We start from the raw sequence: 21,799 nt of genomic DNA on the forward strand, positions 1-21,799 counted from the left end.
GCATAATCAGAATGACTTGATATTGATATGGTATCACTGTGGGGCTGTATACTGTTGATCTAAGGTGGAATTACCCTGTGGAAACAGGAATTTTCCATTTTAGAGCATTTTGAAATTGTTCCAGGATCAAGTCAGATATGGGCAGTTTGAAAATGCTTTTATTTTTGAAAGCAAAATCAGAATGACTTGATATTGATATGGTATCACTGTGGGGCTGTATACTGTTGATCTAAGGTGGAATTACCCTGTGGAAACAGGAATTTTCCATTTTAGAGCATTTTGAAATCACTGAAAGTTAGGTCAATTGTGGACAATTTGAAAAGGCTTTTACTTTGGAAGGCAAAATCAGAATGACTTGACATTGATATGGTATCACTGTGGGGCTGTATACTGTTGATCTAAAGTGGAATTACCCTGTGGAAACAGGAAATTTCCATTTTAGAGCATTTTGAAATCACTGAAAGTTAGGTCAATTATGGACAATTTAAAAAGGCTTTTATTTTGGAAGGCATAATCAGAATGACTTGATATTGATATGGTATCACTGTGGGGCTGTATACTGTTGATCTAAGGTGGAATTACCCTGTGGAAACAAGAATTTTTCATTTTAGAGCATTTTGAATCGTTAGAAGATTAAGTCAATTATGGACAATTTCAAAGGGCCATTACTATGAAAGGCAAAATCAGACTGACTTGATATTGATATGGTATCACTGTAAAAAGACTGTGGTTGGAAAGTGTTGATATAAAGTTCAAATAGTATTTGGAAATACGACTTTTGCTTTTAAGAGCATTATTAAGTCATTGAAAGAGTAGTTCAAAAATGAAGATTCACAGGGCTTTTACTTTGAAATCCAAAATAAGATGGCCTTGATAGTGACAGGGCACAATTAGGGTACAAGGCTGTGTCATATAGATCTAACATTAGAGTTTGTAAAAAAAAAAAAAAAAAGCCTAAATTATATGTTATTATGTTCTTAACATATCTGTTAATTCACTCGAAGTTGGCTTTTATTTTGAAATCCGGTTTCCACATCCATTCCCGTAATACTTTGAATACACAGGGAACGTAAAACAAACTGGAGGCTGGCTTGACTGCAAGTCTCGAATTGGAGGCTGGCTTGACACCAGTAATCCAGACCTGCGCAGCTCGCTGAGTGAAAACAACCGACAGTATCAACAAGCAGAGGACATAAAGTCCTTCTGAGGAGCGGGACTTTTATATTTATATCCGTTAACCTCTGACAACAAACGGGACAAGTTCACCTAAGGGAGACAGCAGTTCCCTGTAATTGTACGTTAATGGTACGGTGGCCGTTACACGTCTCGCCCTTTATGGTGAACGCCTTTATAAAAATAGCGTTGATACAGTAAATATGTAACCTGTCTGTTACAGGAGCGGTACGGTAACCTTGATTTGGACCTGGAGTGTGACGGAGGAGCTGTCTCTGTGAGTACAACTTTAGTTTGTTGACGTTTGTTTTGTTTCTTCCTGAAGTCAGCTCGGTAAGCATGTTCAACACTTTACTGACCTTTACCACAAACTGCGACCACAAACAGACGCATAAGTGTGCGGAGAGTTCACGTTGGCTCTTCACCGCAAAGTAACGCCTGCGAGGTTACTTTAAGGGTTTATTTTTAAGGGACTGTAACTTACTCGGGTTGATCGAAGGCGAAAATAACCCTCCGGGTCCCTCGTTAACTCTGCCTTTCACTGTTAAACTTCCATACTTTTAAGGTTTGTCCGTTAGGACAAACTCATAAAACTCATTAAAAATAGTGAGTAATGGTAAAAGAAAATCTGCTTAGGTTGCTCAAAGCTCATGATTTTTTTTTAATTCAAAAGTTTTCTCACTTTTTTACATGAGAGATTGTTAAGCACACCAACACCAAGACGCAGTAGTCTGCTATCAGTCTGCAACTGAACAGGGTCAAGTTGGCAATTGCATACAATCTGCTTCTGATAATTTAGATATAAACTATTTGTTGAAAATCATATCTTGCTACGTGGACATAAATTTGCATTTAACAGAAATTCACGTGAATTGTCGTATTTGTACACAGCAACCTTTCTGTTCTGTGGGAATATGACCATAATACAACCAGTTGTCTGTCAGCCAAAATGAGCCCTCTTGTTCGTAGTATCCACAGAGTACTATTTTAATATATTTAATAAAATATTGATGTTTGGTCTCCCTGCGTCAATACCATATCTCCATGCAAGATATCGTGATACTGTTCTAAATCAATTCTTTGCCCTGATCCTACAATTATGAGACGTTGGTTTAAATGTCCTCTAACATTACCCCAGTGAGTATGTACCATTCACTAAACTAGTGATGTTTAACTGAAAGAATAGCAGTCCAAATCTATGGTGACTATCACAAAAGGTGGCACTTGTATGATACATGATCCTGTGTCATGCCCAATAAAGCGAGTTTCTTACAACAGCTGACCTTGGAATAATATCCTCCCTCTGGAATAAATAACTGCCTGAATGTGTCACCAAGACGGCATGACTTGCCCAGAAGGACCTTGCCCCAACTAATCTACAAAGAGCACATTCACAATAATGAACAAACATGTTTTTTCTTTTTTCCTGTGACGCAGAAGAATATTTCCAGGCCTGCTGTTTTCTTCAGCCAGAACATTCGAGTAGATCCACTGGGCTCATATCCAGCACTATATTTGTTTTCGGACTCTAGCGTTTTATTGTGTAAAATAATGCCCATTTTCCTTATCGGACTTTTTCAAAACTCCAAGTTGGGGCAGTGACTGTGCATGTTCCCACGATTGGTTGAGATATAGTTGTAGTACATTCACATTCTAGTCTTTAATATACTAGCACATGTGTGTCCATAATATTTGATATAGATACATACAAATTACTTAATAAAGATTTTAAGTTAAAATAAATTAAACTTATAACAAAAACTGTTAGTAATTATTCATTCTTTTGTTTATTATTACTTTTTTCTTTCAAAATCAAAGCCTTCTTTATAGTATATTTGATTTTTGACGCTTTTATGGTTTTATGTGCTACTAGTGTAATGCACAACTTGGACAGTAGGAAGTTCTGTACTAAACAAAGTAGTTCAAAACACGGAAAATGAATAACTTTTCTCTGACATGTCACCTGTAATATACTGGAATAAATATTAAACAATCTGATTATGTCTGAGCTGCTCGGCAAATTTACCATGAGGCCCAAAGGAAGACTTTGCTTCACTTAAGTGGTCGGAAGCCAGAAGCATTGTGGTCCACTTTTAACTTGTACGTACACATGCTGTAAATACAAAAATCACTCATGATGTTTTCCAAGTCCAGACATGAAATCAGCTTCAATTCCAGATTTTAAATTCAAACATGAGATTGGAGTGAGATCTTTAAAATGTGTAAGTGCATTAGTAACAATTGCATTAGTTAAAATCTTTTCAGTTTTGAGTCCTGAGAGCAGAGCTGTAATCAGCGAGGCATTTTTTTAACTGCAGATTTACATCTTTTAATGGCAATGTTTCTTTGAGATGGATTTCAGTAAATGAATGTCTCTCTTTTTAATTTTCAATCAGCAAAAAGCCTCATTATTCAGTGGGATATTCAAAAAATCCTCCAAGTCTAAAGAACTGCTTCCATCTGCACAGGTAATGTTGCGGCTTTAATTATCCTTATTAGGCTTTTTTGTTTATTTTATTAATTTTGTTGTCTTTTCAAAAGCTTGGATCGAGGACTGACTTCCAACAGATTGCAGCAATTAGCTGTAACTAATTTTAATTAATTAACTTGAAACAGTCAAATTTATGTATTTGTAATCAAATTTAAAGCAACTTTTTTTTTTTTTATAATTTACATACTTGTATCTCCAATTAATGATATATTTGTGGTTGTAATTATGCTGGAATGCTTAAAGGAATGCCTAAAATCTGCCAAAGAGGATCAGACATGACATTATACTACAAATGCAAATCCTGTCAAGTCAAAACCTTATGTTATGAATGTCCCAAACAAGTAATGAAAATTATCCCACAGGAATTTTCTCTAAACCAAAAGTAGTTCTTAAGTTTGTATACAGATGAAAAAAAAAATGATTAAGCCCTAACAGTAAGTTTGGATAATCAGTACCACATGCATTGATAAAAGTAATATTTTCCTGTTTGTTTCCTCTTTTGCTTCAGGTTTTGTTTTGTTTTGTTGGTCATGTTTTTAAATATTTATAAGATAACAGGGAATAACAGTTTTCTGCCTTTGTGGCTTTAATTTCCTTAGTTTCCTATAACCAAAAACACCTTTTTTTTGTTTTTGCAGGCTGCCTTGACATTACAAAATCCTGAACTGTCTGCCAGCAATGACAGTTTTCACTTTCTGTGATATACATATTTTTTAATTCAAATTTTGCTTGTATTTTAACATAAGCATAGAAATGATGATGTGCAGAATTTATAGCAATTGCTAGTTTTCAATCCTGTCCCTATTTAACTATCTGCAGATCTTATATATGTATAAACTATAACTACAAAACTCCACTAAATGCTTGTAACTGGGGAAAATCTTCAAAGCTACAATGCAACAGAGTAAAAAAAAATACATTATTTAAAAATAATTGCAATGTGGTTCATTAAAATAGCTGCTGCTATGATTTGCTTTTAGCCAATCATTAAGCTGGACTGTTAAATATTTAATACCTATAAATGATTTGGTTTTAGTTGGACTTCACAGAGAAAAACAAAATTCATGTAATCGCTGTGGATTTCCTACCTAGTGTTATGTTTTGAAATTCTTTTCTGTACATTTCTCTTCAGGATAAATCAGGTGAGCTGGGTGGATTACGGAAACTATCTCCCAAACCAAGACATGTGCGGAGGCCTTCGCAGGTTAAACACAATCTTTTATTACATGTCCTCCACTCACTGGAGGTTCATGCAGGAAATGCTACTAATGACTAACTGGCTAAACTGTGTATTATTATGTTATTTGTTATTTACTGTGCATTCTTGTGTGCTTCAGGATCTAAAGGCCATCTCAGCCAGTAATGACAATCTGTCTGAGGACACCAATGCAAAGGTAGGTCTAATCAGCAAACAGCAATTTGAGATTCTCTTTTAAAGTTACCATTTATGTCTTAACAAAACTACATAACATCGACAAGAGGTCCATGCTAACATCAAAAGGCATTAGTCAAAATCTCTACAACATAAGAAATGCAACAAAGAAATACATCTTAATAAAAATGGTAATATTATCATTTAAATAACAGTATAGGGAATGACAATGCCTCCTTCTACTGACTACTTCTCCAGTTAACTAACCGCCTCTGTCGATTGTTATTAAAAGTGCATTTACCACTTCATAATACAAAAAAGTACCCAAACTGAATGAATGAATTTATTTGATTGAATCTTAATGGTAACTTCAAACACCAAAGGAAAAAAGGGGACCTGATAAATGTCACTTCAAGCACAGATAAATATACTGGGCAAAAGCATGTTTTTCAGAGATTTATGAAATGGTTATCTGTTAAAACCTTTATGTGTGATTTTTCTAGTATCATCCCCTGGAAAATCCAAATGTGCTTTATTAGTGACTTACAATACGTTGGTGATTTTGAGCTACAGTAGCAATGTGCCTAAGTGGACAGGTTTTTGTTGTGTGTGTTTGTACGAGAGGGAAAAACCTGCATCAGCTATCTGGAAAAAGTGCTGGCAAATGTTTGGGGCACTGAACCCTCCCTGTCCATGTGACTGATGCGCCAGTTTAAACAAAGGAACTGCTACTTTATTCATTTAAAACTAAAAAAGGTGTTTTTATACATCTCTTTATGTATCTTTGCACATCTCTTTTTGTTACTTTTAGGAGTCAGGTGGATGACAAGTAGAATTTTAATTTTTTTAAAAAAAAAGGACTCCAAAATGGGTCTGACTCCTCTTAGTTTCACCCGTGTTGAAATACATATCAAGTGGTCAAAAGGTTTTGTTTCTCTTGTTAGGAGGATTTGTCCACAACCGTTAAGATCTTAGGCAGCAACGACAATCTGCCAGTGAACAGCAACACTAAGGTGAGTTTTTTAAAAGCTGCTTCCTCCATCTGCAGCAACTAGTTTTAAAGTTCGCTTTCACCCTATAAGCAGCTAGAAATAAAAATAGTGATGGTAAATGGACTGATTCTTATATAGAGCTTTTCTACTCTCCCAGAGTACCACATTCACCCAATCACACAATTCTCACAAGCACTTTCTGTATACATAGTGCTTTCTAAGTACATTCACACTCCGATGGATGCATCAGAGAGGAACTTGGGGTTAGTATCTTGCCCAAGGATACTTGACATGCAAACTGGAGGAGCTAGGGATCGAACCACCAACCTTCCGATCAGTAGATGACCTACTCCACCTCCTGAGCTACAGCCACCCCAAAGCTCACAGCACCTGGTATTCCCAGGCGGTCTCCCATTCAAGTACTAACCAAGCCCAACCCTGCTTAGCTTCCGAGATCAGACGAGATCGGGCGTGCTCAGGGTGGTATGGCCGTAAGCCATACCACGCCGTGATCCTTCCGAGAGATTCTTGTTAAGGTAGCGCACAGCGTCAAATCCTTGCCAAACACCAATTTTAATGTGATTTGATTTTTTTCTTTAGGAGACAGGTGGGATGTTTAGCAGTATGTTTAAAAAATCCCCACACCCTCAGGTAAGAGATTAATAACAATGTTACAGTCCATTTTCTGGACTATTATGAGTATTGTAGTTGATGTTTTTTCTGACCTTCAGGAGGATTCTGCTGCACCAGATGATCTCTCTGGCAGCAATGACAAGAACCACGCAAAGGTAAGTTGTTTTTTTCCCCTGTTTGAAAAAACCAAAACCAAACAAAAGACAGCTATCAAAAGTAAATAAGGTAACACAAGTGTCACTAATTGTCACTAAAGTCATGTTTAAGACTATATATAGTCGACCCCCAAATGCTCTTTTTTTATGCCAGACACAAAGTATGGCATAAAAAAAAAAGATTGATCGCTTTTGTTTTATTTTCAAAAGTGATTTGGTGATTTGTTGCAGGGCTCAAATGTAAGGACATTGCTTGTATGACTTTAACAATGAATCTTTTTGATACTGGGTTGTTTTGGAGTTAACACTGCTGTTTTTGTCTGACTGACTTTTTTGTTTGATTACCCTTTTGTTAAGGATGATTTGTCTGTCGATGATGAACTCCTTGCTGGTAATGACAGTGCCGTGGAGAAGTCTTCAAAAGTAAGTGATAAGGTTACTGTTACAATATACAGGAAATACGATCAGTTTCTAACCTTAACTGCTCTGAATTCTGTCAGGGTGGCGTTGCAAAGGTCTTGAGGAGTCCCTTCACCTCCTCCTCTCAGGTTATTTCCTTTTTCAGTAATATCACGTCATATCACGTCCTCTACCTGCCTGTGCGATGCACATGTGATTATGCTTTCTGGTTTGTGAAATACGGTACATACTTTGTATGTTACCAGGATAAGGAAAAGACTGACCACTCAGGAGACTCACAGGAGAACAGTTCTGCCACAGGGAAGCCCAAAACCAAGGAGGTTGGTTGTTTCACCAAGCTGAATTTCAGCTCTCTTTAAAGGAGATTTTGCCTCACAGTGATTGATGATATTGATGACCCGTGCTTAATCAGAGGATGCACGAATATAACAGTGTTTTAATTTTTTTGAAGAAAGAAAAACAACAGTTTGGCTTGATGATTTACTCTAAATGGTAGCTGTTTTTGTTTTACCTCATAATGGTTTCAGTCAAATGATGAAGAGCACGCTCTGCAGTGATAAACAAGTGAGAGGTCGCTTAAAATATATGAGGGACGGAGAGAGCGAATGCCTCAAAAGCATTTTAAAAATGATTATTGAAGACATCCAAGGACACTTAACAATAGAATAAAACGCATAATAGAGATGACAAAATGAAGAACAATAAAAACAAAAGAACAAGATCAAATTAACAAACAGTGGGTTCACAGTGAACAGATGGGTTTTGAGTTGAGATTTAAACTGGGAGAGAGAACCAATGTTTCTTACATCTGAGGGTAGAGAGTTCCACAGCTTGGGAGCAGAGCAGCCAAAAGTTCTGCTTCCCATGGTGCTGACGTGGAAAGAAGCCACAGCAAATTGGATAGCAGAAGAAGATCGAAGTGAGCGGGGTATTGTGACATTAACTCAATCAAAATTGGCATCATCCACAGGAGAAAAGCTCCAACAACGATGACGAGAAGAAAGTGGACCATGGAGATAACCAGCCCACTCAAAAACAGGTTTGTGTTAATGTTTGGGTCTTCTTCTTCTTCTAAACCCAACTTTTGACTGAATGAACAGGAAGCAGGATCTTCTTCTTCTTCTTCATTTAAAATTCTGTTTTACCTCATATTCAGAATAAACTGGCTGGGGGAATGACAAAGCTGAATCCATTTCGATATGCAAACAAAGTAAGGATGCTCTTGATTATCCCTTGGGGGAAAAAAATCTGAGGATTGTACAGCTACATTCATCCGTTGATTTCTGTCTGTTCTGTACAGAATGAAAAGGAGGCAGGCTCAATAGAAGAAGATTTAACTGTCAGCAACAAGAAGTCATCAGGCCATAAGCAGGTACGGCTATAGATATTTTTCCCTGTTTAAAGTACATTTGTTTGACATTTCTCAGTTTATTTAATTCAAGTTACGTTTGACAGACACTGAGGGGAAGTCTTATTTAGTAGGAAGCTTGCTGCTTCCTGTTCATTCAGTTAAAAGTTGGGTTTAGTTTCACCACCATTGAAAGTCTTTAAGATGCATCCCTGAGGCCATTTACTACATGTCTTTCCCCTGCCCTCTCTCTACTTATTCCCTGTCTTCTCTCCACTGTCCTGTCTCAACAAAGGCTTAAAAGTCCCCCTCAAAAAATCATTTTAAAAAAGGACTAAGACAAAACAAAACCAGGAATGCCACCCCGCTGTGGCCATAAGGCTTCCACAGAATTTAAATCTGGAGATCTACAGTGGCTTGCAAAAGTATTCGTATTTGAACTTTCCCACATTTTGTCACATTACAGCCACAAACATGAATCAATTTTATTGGAATTCCACGTGAAAGACCAACACAAAGTGGTGTACACGTGAGAAGTGGAACGAAAATCATACATGATTACAAACATTTTATACAAATAAAAAACTGCAAAGTGGGGTGTGTGGAATTATTCAGCCCCCTTTGGTCTGAGTGCAGTCAGTTGCCCATAGACATGCTTCATGAGTGCTAATGACTAAATAGAGTGCACCTGTGTGTAATCTAATGTCAGTACAAATACAGCTGCTATGTGTCGGCCTCAGAGGTTGTCCAAGAGAATATTGGGAGCAACAACACCATGAAGTCCAAAGAACACACCAGACAGGTCAGAGATAAAGTTATTGAGAAATTTAAAGCAGGCTTAGGCTACGAAAAGATTTCCCAAGCCTTGAACATCCCACGGAGCACTGTTCAAGTGAACATTCAGAAATGGAAGGAGTATGGCACAACTGTAAACCTACCAAGACAAGGGCGTCCACCTAAACTCACAGGCTGAACAAGGAGAGCGCTGATCAGAAATGCAGCCAAGAGGCCCATGGTGACTCTGGACGAGCTGCAGAGATCTACAGCTCAGGTGGGGGAATCTCTCCATAGGACAACTATTAGTGGTGTGCTGCACAAAGTTGGCCTTTATGGAAGAGTGGCAAGAAGAAAGCCGTTGTTAACAGAAAACCATAAGAAGTCCCGTTTGCAGTTTGCCACAAGCCATGTGGGGGACACAGCAAACGTGAAGAAGGTGCTCTGGTCAGATGAGACCAAAATGGAAATTTTTGGCCAAAATGCAAAACGCTATGTGTGGCAGAAAACTAACACTGCACATCACTCTGAACACACCAACCCCACTGTCAAATATGGTGGTGGCAGCATCATGCTCTGGGGCTGCTTCTCTTCAGCAGGGAAGCTGGTCAGAGTTGATGGGAAGATGGATGGAGCCAAATACAGGGCAATCTTGGAAGAAAACCTCTTGGAGTCTGCAAAAGACTTGAGACTGGGGCGGAGGTTCATGTTTGTGGCTGTAATGTGACAAAATGTGGGAAAGTTCAAGGGGGCCGAATACTTTTGCAAGCCACTGTAAATATAGACTCGGACACCACACGAATAAAAGCTTTATTAACTTTAAGCTTCAATATTCTCCTGATGTTTTCTCCCTCCCAGAATGCCGTGGTTGGAGCCATGTCCAAACTGATATCTTTCCGCCAAAAAGTAACTACACTGCTAAATATGTTTGATGTTGGTCAAGGTGTTACTGAGGCACTTGTAATCGTGGCTGTTTTTTGGTGATGGTGGTGATTGTTCATTTTTTAGCAGTAACGATGTTTTGCACACATTAGGGATGGTGGCAGTGGTGTAGATGGTACTATTTATCCCACAGATTTTGCAGACTACATAAAGTGCTGGTGTGGGGTGTATTTTTTCCGTTTGGTTCCCTAATTTCATGAAAGTGCCACCTCATTTTTATATTCACAAGCCCAATATTTATTTTCCTTTTGTTCAGAAAGACACAGAAGATGCAGAAACACTCAAGGAGAATGAAAAAGAAGTGGGAGAAAAATCAAAACCAGTAAGTCTATTTAATTTCACTGTGAGTCTTCAAATTACCCACCCACATACATGCAGTCAAAAATACTCACACTTCTTATTCCATACCTTTCACCACTTCCTCCTCCTCTCTGCATGACTTCCTCTTATCAAACCTCCCTGTCGTCATGCGCTAGTGCCTTCAGTTACACTGCGTTTGTTTTTGGGTTTGTGTGTGTATGTGCGCCCTTGTGAGGTCAAAAGTAACATGAACCAGTACGAAAGAAGGGAAAGGAGTGCAGCTATCTTGGTCCCATCCAGACCAACTCAGGAGGTTCACATGCAGTCAAACACCGCTGCCTCTTTTTGTGACGTGTGGTCTTTGTTGGAATATTCTAACTTCTGCTCTCTTTGTTGATGTGATTTCGTTGAGCAGGAGGTGAAGGGGACGTTGTCACATGACAAAGTAAAACCAAGAAGTGAGGATAACAACGTATGGTTTGCATTTCTTAGGTTTTGCTTTAATTGCCCAGAGTTTTATTATATTTGAGGGAAGCTGTTAGAATACAGATTAGATCATTTGAGTGGCTTTAAAAGAATCAAAATGTTTAAAATGCACTGCTTTGTATAAATAGAAAGCCAGTACTTGGCATTAACTGACTGTTTCACATTCAGTTTCAGCTTTGGAACAAGTATTTTATTTTTGTCCTGTACAGGAAGGCAAAGACATGACCTCCAGAGAGAAGAAAGAAAAACCTGCTAAGCCTCCTGCAGTTCCTGCCCGACCATCAGAAGAGGTGAGCTCCCTGAGTTTAGGGAATAGTTTGTCTGTGATGATGTGTATTAAAGCACTACTTTAAACCCTTATCGTTTAGAAAACTGTTGTGGTTTAATTTCAGGAGCTGAACAGAATAATTGGACACAGTCGACAAGAACAGAACAACCAACAGGTATTAACATTTTCATACAGTACAACGATTAGACTCTAAAAAAGGGTTTAATGTTATTTTAGACAAGTATTGATTATCAACTGATTATCAGAAGTTGACTATGACGGCTGGTTCTTTCTGACCGCCGCTACAAAAAAATATGAAAAACTTAGATGAAATTAGTCAGAAATGTCTTTATTCTTCTCTCCTGGATAAGCGGAAGAAAATGGATGGATGGATGGACGGACGGACGTCTTTATTCTTGTGAAGAATTGAAGTTTCTCCTTACATTTCATTTTAGCATGTGAGCAAACCTGTGGGATCAGATATAACTGATCAAATGTTTGCCTAACCTGATTCATAATATCATTATCTGCTACTTCAGTACGTTCCTGCACAATACAAAAAAACCATTGCAATTAACTGATTAGTTTAATTTGCGGCAGAGACCATCAGGTAAAGAAGGTGTAAAAGGAGATGAATCTGCTGTAGCCAAAGATGGCGATGATGAGAAGAACCCTCCGAAGGGCAAAATGTTACGTTTGTCTTGTCATCATTGTGGGTCAGACTAGACCCTCTGCATATGCCAGTTTTTTGGGTTTTCAAAATAATACATATCTATATAGATGGACCGATCTCAATAGAATGACTTCCGTGAGCCTGTGGTTGTTGTTGTTTTTTGTTTTTATACTGTGTGGTATAAAAGAGCCGATGAAAACAAACCTGAATTATTTGTGGTGGCTAATCCTAACTTTTCAAGTTCTTGCTTCCTTCTTATCGAGTGTTTCATGTCTTCATGTTTTAACCCCTTCACTACCTTGTCGTATGCTCATACTAATACTGTTTCATTGCCTGCTCATGTTATACCAGATGTGTCATGTCAATCATTTATCAAATTTAATAAAAGCAACTTAATTACTTTTTCACCTTTCCACCTAAAACAAAGTCACCTGTGGCAGAATTTACAACAGTAGCAATATTGAAACATTTGAAAATACATAAAATGAGTAAGAAAAACAACAGCATGCGCAGACGCGTTGCTATGACAACAAGCAGGCAAACAAGAACTGTGTCCCAATTCCTAGGCCGCATCCTTCGAAGGACCCGACATTTGCGGTCTACGTGGGCTGGAGTAGAGTAATATTAAAACAAAGTAGCTGCTGCCATTGTTGGAAACTGGAATTGGCTGGGCCGCGCTATGAATTCTGGGATAGGTTGGGCCACGAAGGATACTACAGACCCATCCTTCAAATCCGGGGAAATGAAGGACACAGCCGCATTTGGAGCAGCCTTTGAATTGGGACAGCCTTCATTACGTCGCTGTAACATAAATGGCCTTCAGTTGCATCCTCTGATGGATGCGGCCTAGTAATTGAGACACAGCTAAGGCGCTACTGGGTTGTAATGGAAAACCAGTCAGAGTCGAACCCAGTAGGTACTAATGGAAAAGGGGCTATAGTGTTGGGACAAAAAACCCTGGAGGCACCTCTCAGCCCCTCCTTTATTTTAAGCCTTGGTGGGGGGGACCTCTAAAAAGATGCACTTTAAGTTTCCAACTCAGGAGTCATGACTTTATTCAGATATTATACTTTATTTGCATATATCCAAACTGCTTGATAGTTTGGATAGATTATTTTTTATAGGATAAAATGATTTGACCTTTTTATTTGTGTTTTCTTTTTAGACTAAAGACAAGAAAACAAAGAAACACATGGCACATATCTATTTTTATATCTATACTCATCAGTGGAGAAATAGAAAGGTCTGGGGTTGTGACTAACAAAAACCAGGACGTGTTGATTATTATTTCATGCTCATGTTGACCTTTTTATTGTTTTGTTTTTCTTATTTACTTCAGGCTGCATCGGATGATGTGGGGCTGAATGCAGATGAGGAATCTGCATCCAAGGAGGAAAAGAATAAAGAAGAGGTTAAGGAAAAAATGGAGGTCGTTAAGCTACATTCCTTCTGTTCATGAACAACTTTTTTTTAAGTTGGCACAAACATTTATTCATTTTACTGCAGGAGTATTTCAGTGTTTGACCTTTACAATAATTCTGAGATCTTTTTATGTTTATTTTATTTTTTTCTTTTAGACCAACGTCAAGAAAAAAAAGAGGCACAACCCGTTCATGCCTGATGTAAAGGTAACATTCAAACATGCAACATGTACAAACCGTTCTCTTCCATTTTGGTTTACACAACACAACCGAAGCTTTCCCCGACATTCTCATAAAAATAATCAGTCAGTTTTTGTTGGATTTTCTTTTTTTGGGGGGGCGGGGTCATCACAAGAATGGCTCTGTACCTTTTGTGGAGCTGACACTGAGCTGGAGAAACCAAAATTTGAGCAGACAGATCCAACCTGACATCATGCTACATGCCACTTTTACGAAACGCGTATCCACCCATTTATTCTGTGCTAATTATCATTAGAGAAGTCTAATGATCAGAATGGCAATCCTCCTGGCACTTAACAGCGAATACTATATTGCTCTGTGTTGAGGGACGCAATCTTTGGGGTGGATCACTTTTTGGCGCAGCATGTTTTGGTGTTTAACCCTGTCATGCATGAAGTATGACAACCTCAATCAGGATTTTTTTCTTAAGTATTTTTATTCATCTTTAGGCATGAGAAAAGATTTTCGAACTTCATTTTTTTAAACATGTACTTTTCAAAGAGTTTTTTACGTGTCCACTTAGGTGGACGATAGGAATAGTAATTAGTTAGATTACTCGTTACTGAAAAAAGTAACGCCATTACTTGTAACGCCGTTATTCCCATCACTGGTCCTGTCACATTAACACCTTGGTTAAGAAAGCCCGCCAGCGTCTCTTCTTCCTCACAAGACTTAGAGACTTCCATCTGCCACTGAGGGTGCTTAAAACCTATTAATCCTGCACCATTGAGAGCGTCCTGACGGGAAACATCTGCACCTGGTTTAGGAACAGCACCAAGCAGGACAGACGAGATCTGCAATGAATGGTGCATTCGGCCAAACGCATCATTCAATCAGAGCTTCCTGACCTGCTGTCCATCTACACCAAGCCGTGCAAGACCAAAGCCAGGAAGATTTTGATGGACCTCTCCCATCCCAACAATGGACTCTGCTCACTGTTGAGTTCTGGGAAGCGCTTCCGCTCCTTTAAGGCCAAAACAGAGAGAATGAGCAGGAGCTTCTTCTCCCAGGCTATTCGGGTACCGAACCAGGTGTAGGACTGAACTCTTTCACACACATCTCATCTCCACACGCACTCTGGTTTTTCCTTTTGCACACTTCTTACAATTTGTAATTTCCTTTTATTTTATGACACCAAGTTTGTGCTCCAGTGGTTGCTGTGATTGCAGCCATTCCCCAACTCTCTGTGAATGATACTCATGGCCATTGCTCAATGGTCTTTGATCAATGATCAATGGTCTTTGATTGGTGGTTGTTGATCAATGGTCATGACAATTTGCATATTAATGATCAAGGAACTGTCCTCACAGCCCATTGTTCATTCAGTGGGCTAGTTGCAGTCATTGTGCAAATGTACTGTTTATAAGGTTGGGGAAACCTGCAGTCAGTTGAGACTGAAGAAGTCACTTGGATGAGTAACGAAACGTTTCTCCCACTGAAAGAGCTACCTTTTGAGATTTACTTAAATAGATAATTGAGCATGCATCAAGATGGCTGAAAATATGCTTGACTTTGTGCCAGGGACTGACTGTTCTCAGCTCTCCCAAAGATCTAAATGGCTGTAACAACAGACCTGAAACCATATACTGCCAAGAATTCCACAGGTTCCCGAGACGAACCCAGCCATAAACTTTCTCCAGGTCTACAAAGCACATATAGACTCTAAGTCAAACTCCCACAATCCCTCTAGAAGTTGTCCGATAGTAAAGATCTGGTCTACTGTTCCATGTCCAGGACAGAATAAGCATTCCTCCTCCTAAATCCAAGGTTTGGCAGTTAGCCTGTGTAGCATTCTGACATCAACTGTCCTATGGTGGATGAACAGTGTGATACCCCAATAAATAGACCATACCCTCCAAACCCCTTTTTGAAAACCACAACAGCACTGTGACACAAAATTAAAGAAGCATGTCAACCAAGACAGCCCTACATTGTCCAGAGCAGGGGTCTCCAACTCCAGTCCTGGAGAGCTACTGTCCTGCAGCTTTTAGATGCATCCTTGTTCCAATAAACCTGAATCAAATGAATGGCTTGTTACCAGGCTATTGCCAAACTTGATGGCATGCTGAAGAGGTAATGCGACCATTTTCAACCGTGTTGGAGTAGGGATACATCTGAAAGCTGCAGGACAATAGCTGGGCTACTCCAGTAGGATTGGAGTTGGAGATGCCTGGTCCAGAGCCTGTATCTGGTGGTCGATCAGGGAGCTTTTCAACTACCCCAGTGACCTCTGCTATTAACAAATGGTGAAGCTTCCCCCAAGCTTTCAATCTTGCATGAGCTTTGAATGGCATAAAAATTACCCAAAGACCGAAATAGAACAGTGTAACTTGGCTCTAACTACGATGTCTCCAAAATTGCTTCTCCCTTAAAATCTTGAGCACTGAACTCTGTTTGAGCTCATAAAGAATTTTGATTAAGGTGGTAAAAAGACCTTCTGATATACTGTTACACAAACAGAATTTGTTTATTTATTTATTTTAGAAATGAATAAACAAACTAGCTCCAAATTTCTCTGTGGTTCTTAAGCAAAGCAGTATTTCTGTGTTGTTTTGGCAGGTAAGCTTACATAAATGAATTACATGGCCTGCCTTTTTGAGCAATTCACTGACCCAGTCTTAAACCTGAATACCAAAGAAAGTGAAAAGGAAGAAATTGTATGTTTTTTCCTTCTTCAGCTATTTTTTTCCTTGAAGAAAAATTACTTATTTAAATTATTTATTTATTTTATGTCTAAGATCATAAAACATTCAGATAAGTCCTGTGTTGGTATTACAAACGATTGAACTGTGTGTCTGTGTTTGTTTATTTCAGGCCAAAGTGATACAGAGACGTGCACAAGAAACAGCCCAAGCAGAGGTAGACAATATAATCAAAATAATATATCAAGAAACTTTCTTTCTTTTCTTTCCTTCTCCCTCGCACATCAAACTTTAAAACCAAAAGTAACTTTTTAACCTCTTTTGTTTTTTTATCTCAGAGTCTCACTGTATTTGCCCACATTTTGCTGGTTTAACCACTGTTGTTCAGGACTTACAAATTACCATTACAAAAAGCCTGTTTTTGTCACCTAATGCCTCCTTCCACTCTGAAAACAAAGACTTACAGTCTTTGCAGAACTTGTCTCTAGAGTGTTTGCTCACCTTCCAACAGACTCAGTTGTGGTCTACATGTTTTTCCCCTTTCCAGTGCTGACATGAAACCCACACACAACAGCCGCACAGTGTTTGTGCATGTCTATGCCATGGATGATGAGACGAGATTAGGCTACAATATGCCCAGACGTCTTTCTCTGCTTCCTTTTTCCCCTGTTGAGTCCTTTAACTTCTGCAAAAACAGCAGAAATAAGTCACTATTCCCAGAATCCCTTTCACCAAAACTTCCTCCTCTTTAGATGCGCAACAGCCATGTAAAAAATGAAACTGACCAAATGTGTTGCATGATAATGTCATTCATGCTCAAGTACTGTGTATTTTTTTTTTCAGTTTCACTGCAGACACAATCTTTTGTTGAAGTAATTATGATTAAAATGGTGGTTTTGATATGTAATTTTATTATTTACTATTTCTTTCATCTCAGAGTGAAGGTGCGAACAGGTCTGTGTTTGACCAGCTAGAGGACTACCGTATTGGCACTGCCTCAGCTGAACATAGTAATGTAGGTTTTTGACATTTTAATGCAGTCTTCAGTCATTATTTGGAAAGCAAAAATAACAAACATGGAACCTAATGATGTCTTTCAGGATGTGGATCTTATGGAATGGTGGGAAACTGTGGAGCGTAAGTTGAAAATGAAATGGGGTTTTTTTTTTTGGTTTTTTTTTTTAAGTAATTCTTATCCCTCAGCATTAGAAACTAACTTCACTCATGTTCTTGTGGTGAAATGGAACCAAATTCTTTCAGCCAGATGTTAAAATCAGGTAGAAGGCCTTTTTTTTTTTTTTTTTTTTTTAAAGAGTTGATGCTGTTATCGCAGCAGATTAATATCATGCATGAGTGTAATAGTTTTGCATTTATATACTTTTGGGCTGCTAAGATGCACAAAACGATGATAAATCATTCTTTTGTCATTTTTTTTTCAGAATGGAAAGACCCACCTCAACATAAAGACATGACAGAAAAAGAAGAGGCCAAGTAAGCTTTAATATAGGTGTTTATGTTTCATTAAATGCTGTTTTTGGTCTTTCAGGGGTCCGTTCTGCTATACTTATTTTTACAATATAATATAATAAATGCATCAATTTAGGGAGGCAGCACATTAAAATGTCTTTGCTGTGTCTCTTAAGAAGATGGTAGCATTTTATGTTGATTTCCTTATTAACCATTAAATCGAGGCTGCTAATTCCTTGTCGCCTGCTATCTTTGCCAGAAGGTTTAGTCTGCTCTGATGGCTAAGATTCAAGAATTGAATATAAAATATTGCTTTGGTATCTTCCTTTGTTGCCATATTGTTATCATATTGTGATGTGAATAAAATGTAAAAGGTTATTCTGGAGCTGCTCAAATATTGCTATGCCCACCGTTGGACAACACAAAATTTATAATATATCTGCATCATAAACATCCACCATGGAGAACTGAAGAAGCTCATACCCCGAAACAACAACACTTAACTTTTCTCCTGAGGAAGGATAATCAATAATCAATTCCAATGAAAACAGTGGTGTGAATAATCTTTAAAAAAAGGTTTGTTTTGTCATGCTTTGAGAAACAAGATATTCTGCTTTCCTCAAAATCACTAGTTAAATAAATATCAAATATATATTTTGGTTAATTAACACTTATTCTGTTGGTGTAAATGAGACAAAATGGCCTTTTTGATGGAGTTACTTATAAAATGTATAATAAGACTCAAATTTCTTTTCTCAGGGCCTTTGCTTTGACCGCTGAGAAGCTGCAGAAGGGCATCAGAGTCTTCAACAAACTGTTCACGGACCGGGCAGAGAGCCTCTGGCAGCATGTCATCGACCTCAACGGCATCGCTGATGGGCTCGACAAGTTCAGCAAGAACACAAAGATCGCTCAAATCACAGGCGGCTCCACCAGCGCCGTTGGGGGCATCGCCACTGTTGCTGGCCTCGCCCTGGCTCCCTTCACCATGGGAACTTCCTTGATTGTGACTGCAGTGGGACTGGGCATTGCTGCGGCAGGCGGTCTGACATCAGCAGGTGCTGGCATCTCCAACCAGGTCAACAACACCATGGACCGCAAGAAGGTGGAGAAGATCGTGCAGGACTACCAGGAGAAGATGGAAGACATCAACAAGTGCCTGACGTTCATCAAACAGGGTATTGAGAACCTGCGCAGGTTCGATCTGATCAAGATGAAGAATAGCGCATACAATCAGGACTTTCCTTCACTTACTAGCAAATTCTATGAAGATGGCGCCATGGCAGGAAAGGCGATCCTCGTCAATGCCAATGAGATCATGCGTTTTGTCCAGTTTGCCCATGTAGCAGGTAGCACCGCAGCCAGAGCAGTCCAGATTGCTAGTATGGCAACCGGTGTGCTTACTGGACTCTTTGTAGTTATGGATATCTACTTTGTGTCCAAAGACTCAAAAGAACTCAAGAAAGGGGCAAAATCAGAGTTTGCTGCCAAAATCAGGGAGGTGGCGCAACAGCTGCACGATGGTCTGGTGGAGCTGAACTCAATACATCAAGAGCTGCAGTTCAACTCACCAGAAAAAGACTCTGAGAAGACCACCAAAGATCTGGACAGTGAAAAAAAAGAGAAAGACAACAAAGAAAAGAAGAAGGATGGAAAAGATTTGAACAGTGAAAAGAAGGACAATGACAGCTCAGACGAAGATGAAATCGACCGCATTAAAAAAGCCATCAAAAAGGACCTTGAGAACAGAGAATATGTTTGACACATAACTAGGAAGTTCTTTCAGCTTTGCTTCCTAGTTAAGGGTTAAAGGAAAACTCAGTCCGATTCCCAAAAGACAAGCAAATGTTTTGTATTTTACTATCTATGAGGTGGTTGGTGCCAGATTTTTTTTTTAAGTAAAATTGCAATCAGGCGTATTTTAATTGTCCAAAAGGAGCCCTTAAAGGTTAAAATATTAAGTTAAATATCTAAACCTGAAATAAAGGATCCGACTTCTTTAAAGATGCATTTGCCTTGATGATATTGGTGTGTTTCAGATAACATCAAGAATGGCTGATTAGTTTTGTATATTTTAATGAAAAGAGCAAATTTAAAAAAAGGTAACTGGATTTTGTACTGCTGCAGCAGCTGTTTGGAAACCCTAGTTTGGACTTTGCTTAAGTTTATAGCTTGTTTCCATCTAGTGGGTCATTCCATAAAAAATGGCTGCCCCATTTACCTTCAGGAATGACTTAGCTGCTCGCAGTGTTTTAAAACAGTCGAACCTCTGTAGAGCTAGAAGCTACTGAGCGTGTACACAGGGACTTACAATCTATAACATGACTTCCAAAGAGAACAATTTTAGAGGTTGTGGTGTTATGTTAACTGCCTTTTGTAAATGTGTTGCAGTTACCGTATTTTTCGGACTATAAGGCGCACTTAAAATCCTTTAATTTTCTCAAAAATGCGCCTTATAATCTGGTGCGCCTTATGTATGAATTCTGGTTGATCTTACTGATCTCGAACCGAATTTATGTGGTACACGACGCTCAAAAATGTGTCAAGAAATGTTTTGGTACGACTTTGCTAAGCTACAAAGCCCCACCGCTTGATGGATTGTCGGAGCATTATGGCTACCATAGTCAGGAGCCTCGCGGAGTGATACGTACTGTGCTTCAACATAATATTGCCGTATTGTGTGTGTGTATAAGGATTTCAAACTCAAGGCTACCAGTCACGCAGTACAACATGGGAATAGAGCAGCTGCAAGAGAATTCAACATTAATGAATCAATAGTAGGGAAGTGGAGGAAGCAAGAAGAATGAGTTGAGTAAAGTTTGACTTATCTGACTGTTTTGTTTGCTTAATGTGCCTTATAATCCGCTCTGCCTTATGGTCCAAAAAATACGGTATACATATATTAAGAAATGCATTTCCTTCAGTTGGTATTATGGAGTTTAGCACTGATGGAAAACTTTTATTTTAATTTTCTATTTAGCTTTTTGTTTGTTTTCCTTCCCAGTATACATAATTGGTAAATAATATATTTCAAATCATGTTTTCATGCAAAACTATATTAACATTAACATAGTTTAGATAGTTAATTAGCAGGTAATTTTATTTGGTTGTCAGTAAACTTCAAGGTTTTAACCAAGCTAAGTTTGAACTTATTAACAGTTGTCCACTTAAACAGTATCAGAAAAGGACTAATCTGAATTAAACTAATTGGTTTGTAGTCATGTTTCCTCTCAGATGATTTCATTTTGTCCAGGAGTAAAACAAACATGAGGGTAAAAACCAAAGTCTGAGTTGCTTTTTCCTGAGAAGATTCATTTTTATTATCTTTATTATTTCAGGGTTGAGGGTTAATTAGCTGTCTGCACTGGAAGCTCTGATGGTAAAAGCTCTGTGGGCTGTTTTATAACCGTTAAATAAATGTATATTTTCTGTGCTGGGTGAAGTTGATCGTTTAGTGATGCCTTCTTTGTGCAATATTCTGTTCAATATATGTCCATCCATCCATTAGCTTCCGCTTATCCTTTCTAGGGTCGTGGGGGCGCTGGAGCCTATCCCAGCTGTCTTGGGCGAGAGGCAGGGTACACTCTGGACAGGTCGCCAGTCTGTCAACAATGGCAATGATTATTCTGTTATCTTCAAATAAATTGTTACTTGATGTTTATGCTTTTTGTAATTAATCACAGATTTGTCATGGCTGCAACACACACACACACACACACACACACACACACACACACACACACACACACACACAGAGAGAGAGCAGATAAATCCATCCCTTAGGTCCTGTGTCAAGTCTTTACTGGATTTTTTTAAAAACTAATTATTGACTTTTAATTACTTCCAAAACATATTTTCTGGTGGCTGTTTTAAATCTAGAAAGTTACCTTTAATTGAATTAAATGATCTAAAAGGACAAAGGCTGCAGCCAGTGAATTTCCACTGTTTATTGTTATTATTGTCTCTCTTAATGTATCAGTGTTTGTTTTTCCACGAACAATG

The 21,799-nt window shown here is 38.6% G+C and overlaps 1 protein-coding gene and 1 non-coding gene across 2 annotated transcripts; one reads left to right on the forward strand and one right to left on the reverse strand.

The window, feature by feature from the left end:
* Window positions 1-976: 976 nt before the first annotated feature.
* apol1 (apolipoprotein L, 1) lies at window positions 977-20,667 on the forward strand. The gene is given in 30 exon segments (XM_085439514.1): window positions 977-1,305; window positions 1,397-1,450; window positions 3,570-3,641; window positions 4,303-4,361; window positions 4,484-4,568; window positions 4,797-4,868; window positions 5,002-5,058; window positions 5,981-6,049; window positions 6,629-6,679; window positions 6,760-6,816; window positions 7,174-7,239; window positions 7,317-7,364; window positions 7,482-7,556; window positions 8,207-8,275; window positions 8,393-8,446; window positions 8,537-8,608; window positions 10,217-10,264; window positions 10,557-10,622; window positions 10,836-11,072; window positions 11,296-11,376; window positions 11,479-11,529; window positions 13,367-13,456; window positions 13,605-13,655; window positions 14,455-14,520; window positions 14,522-14,719; window positions 16,503-16,547; window positions 17,268-17,345; window positions 17,431-17,467; window positions 17,770-17,821; window positions 18,557-20,667. Coding segments are annotated over 30 exon segments (3,066 nt in total). The 5' UTR covers window positions 977-1,302; the 3' UTR covers window positions 19,560-20,667.
* Window positions 6,407-6,525, reverse strand: LOC146687327 (5S ribosomal RNA). Its single transcript, XR_014916614.1, has one exon. It is a non-coding gene; the product is annotated as a 5S ribosomal RNA (ribosomal RNA).
* Window positions 20,668-21,799: the final 1,132 nt, after the last annotated feature.

This window comes from Copadichromis virginalis, linkage group LG18 (assembly GCF_057382275.1).
Source record: "Copadichromis virginalis isolate Kocher_CV1m ecotype Utaka linkage group LG18, C_Virginalis_male_GT1.1, whole genome shotgun sequence".
NCBI lineage: Eukaryota > Metazoa > Chordata > Actinopteri > Cichliformes > Cichlidae > Copadichromis > Copadichromis virginalis.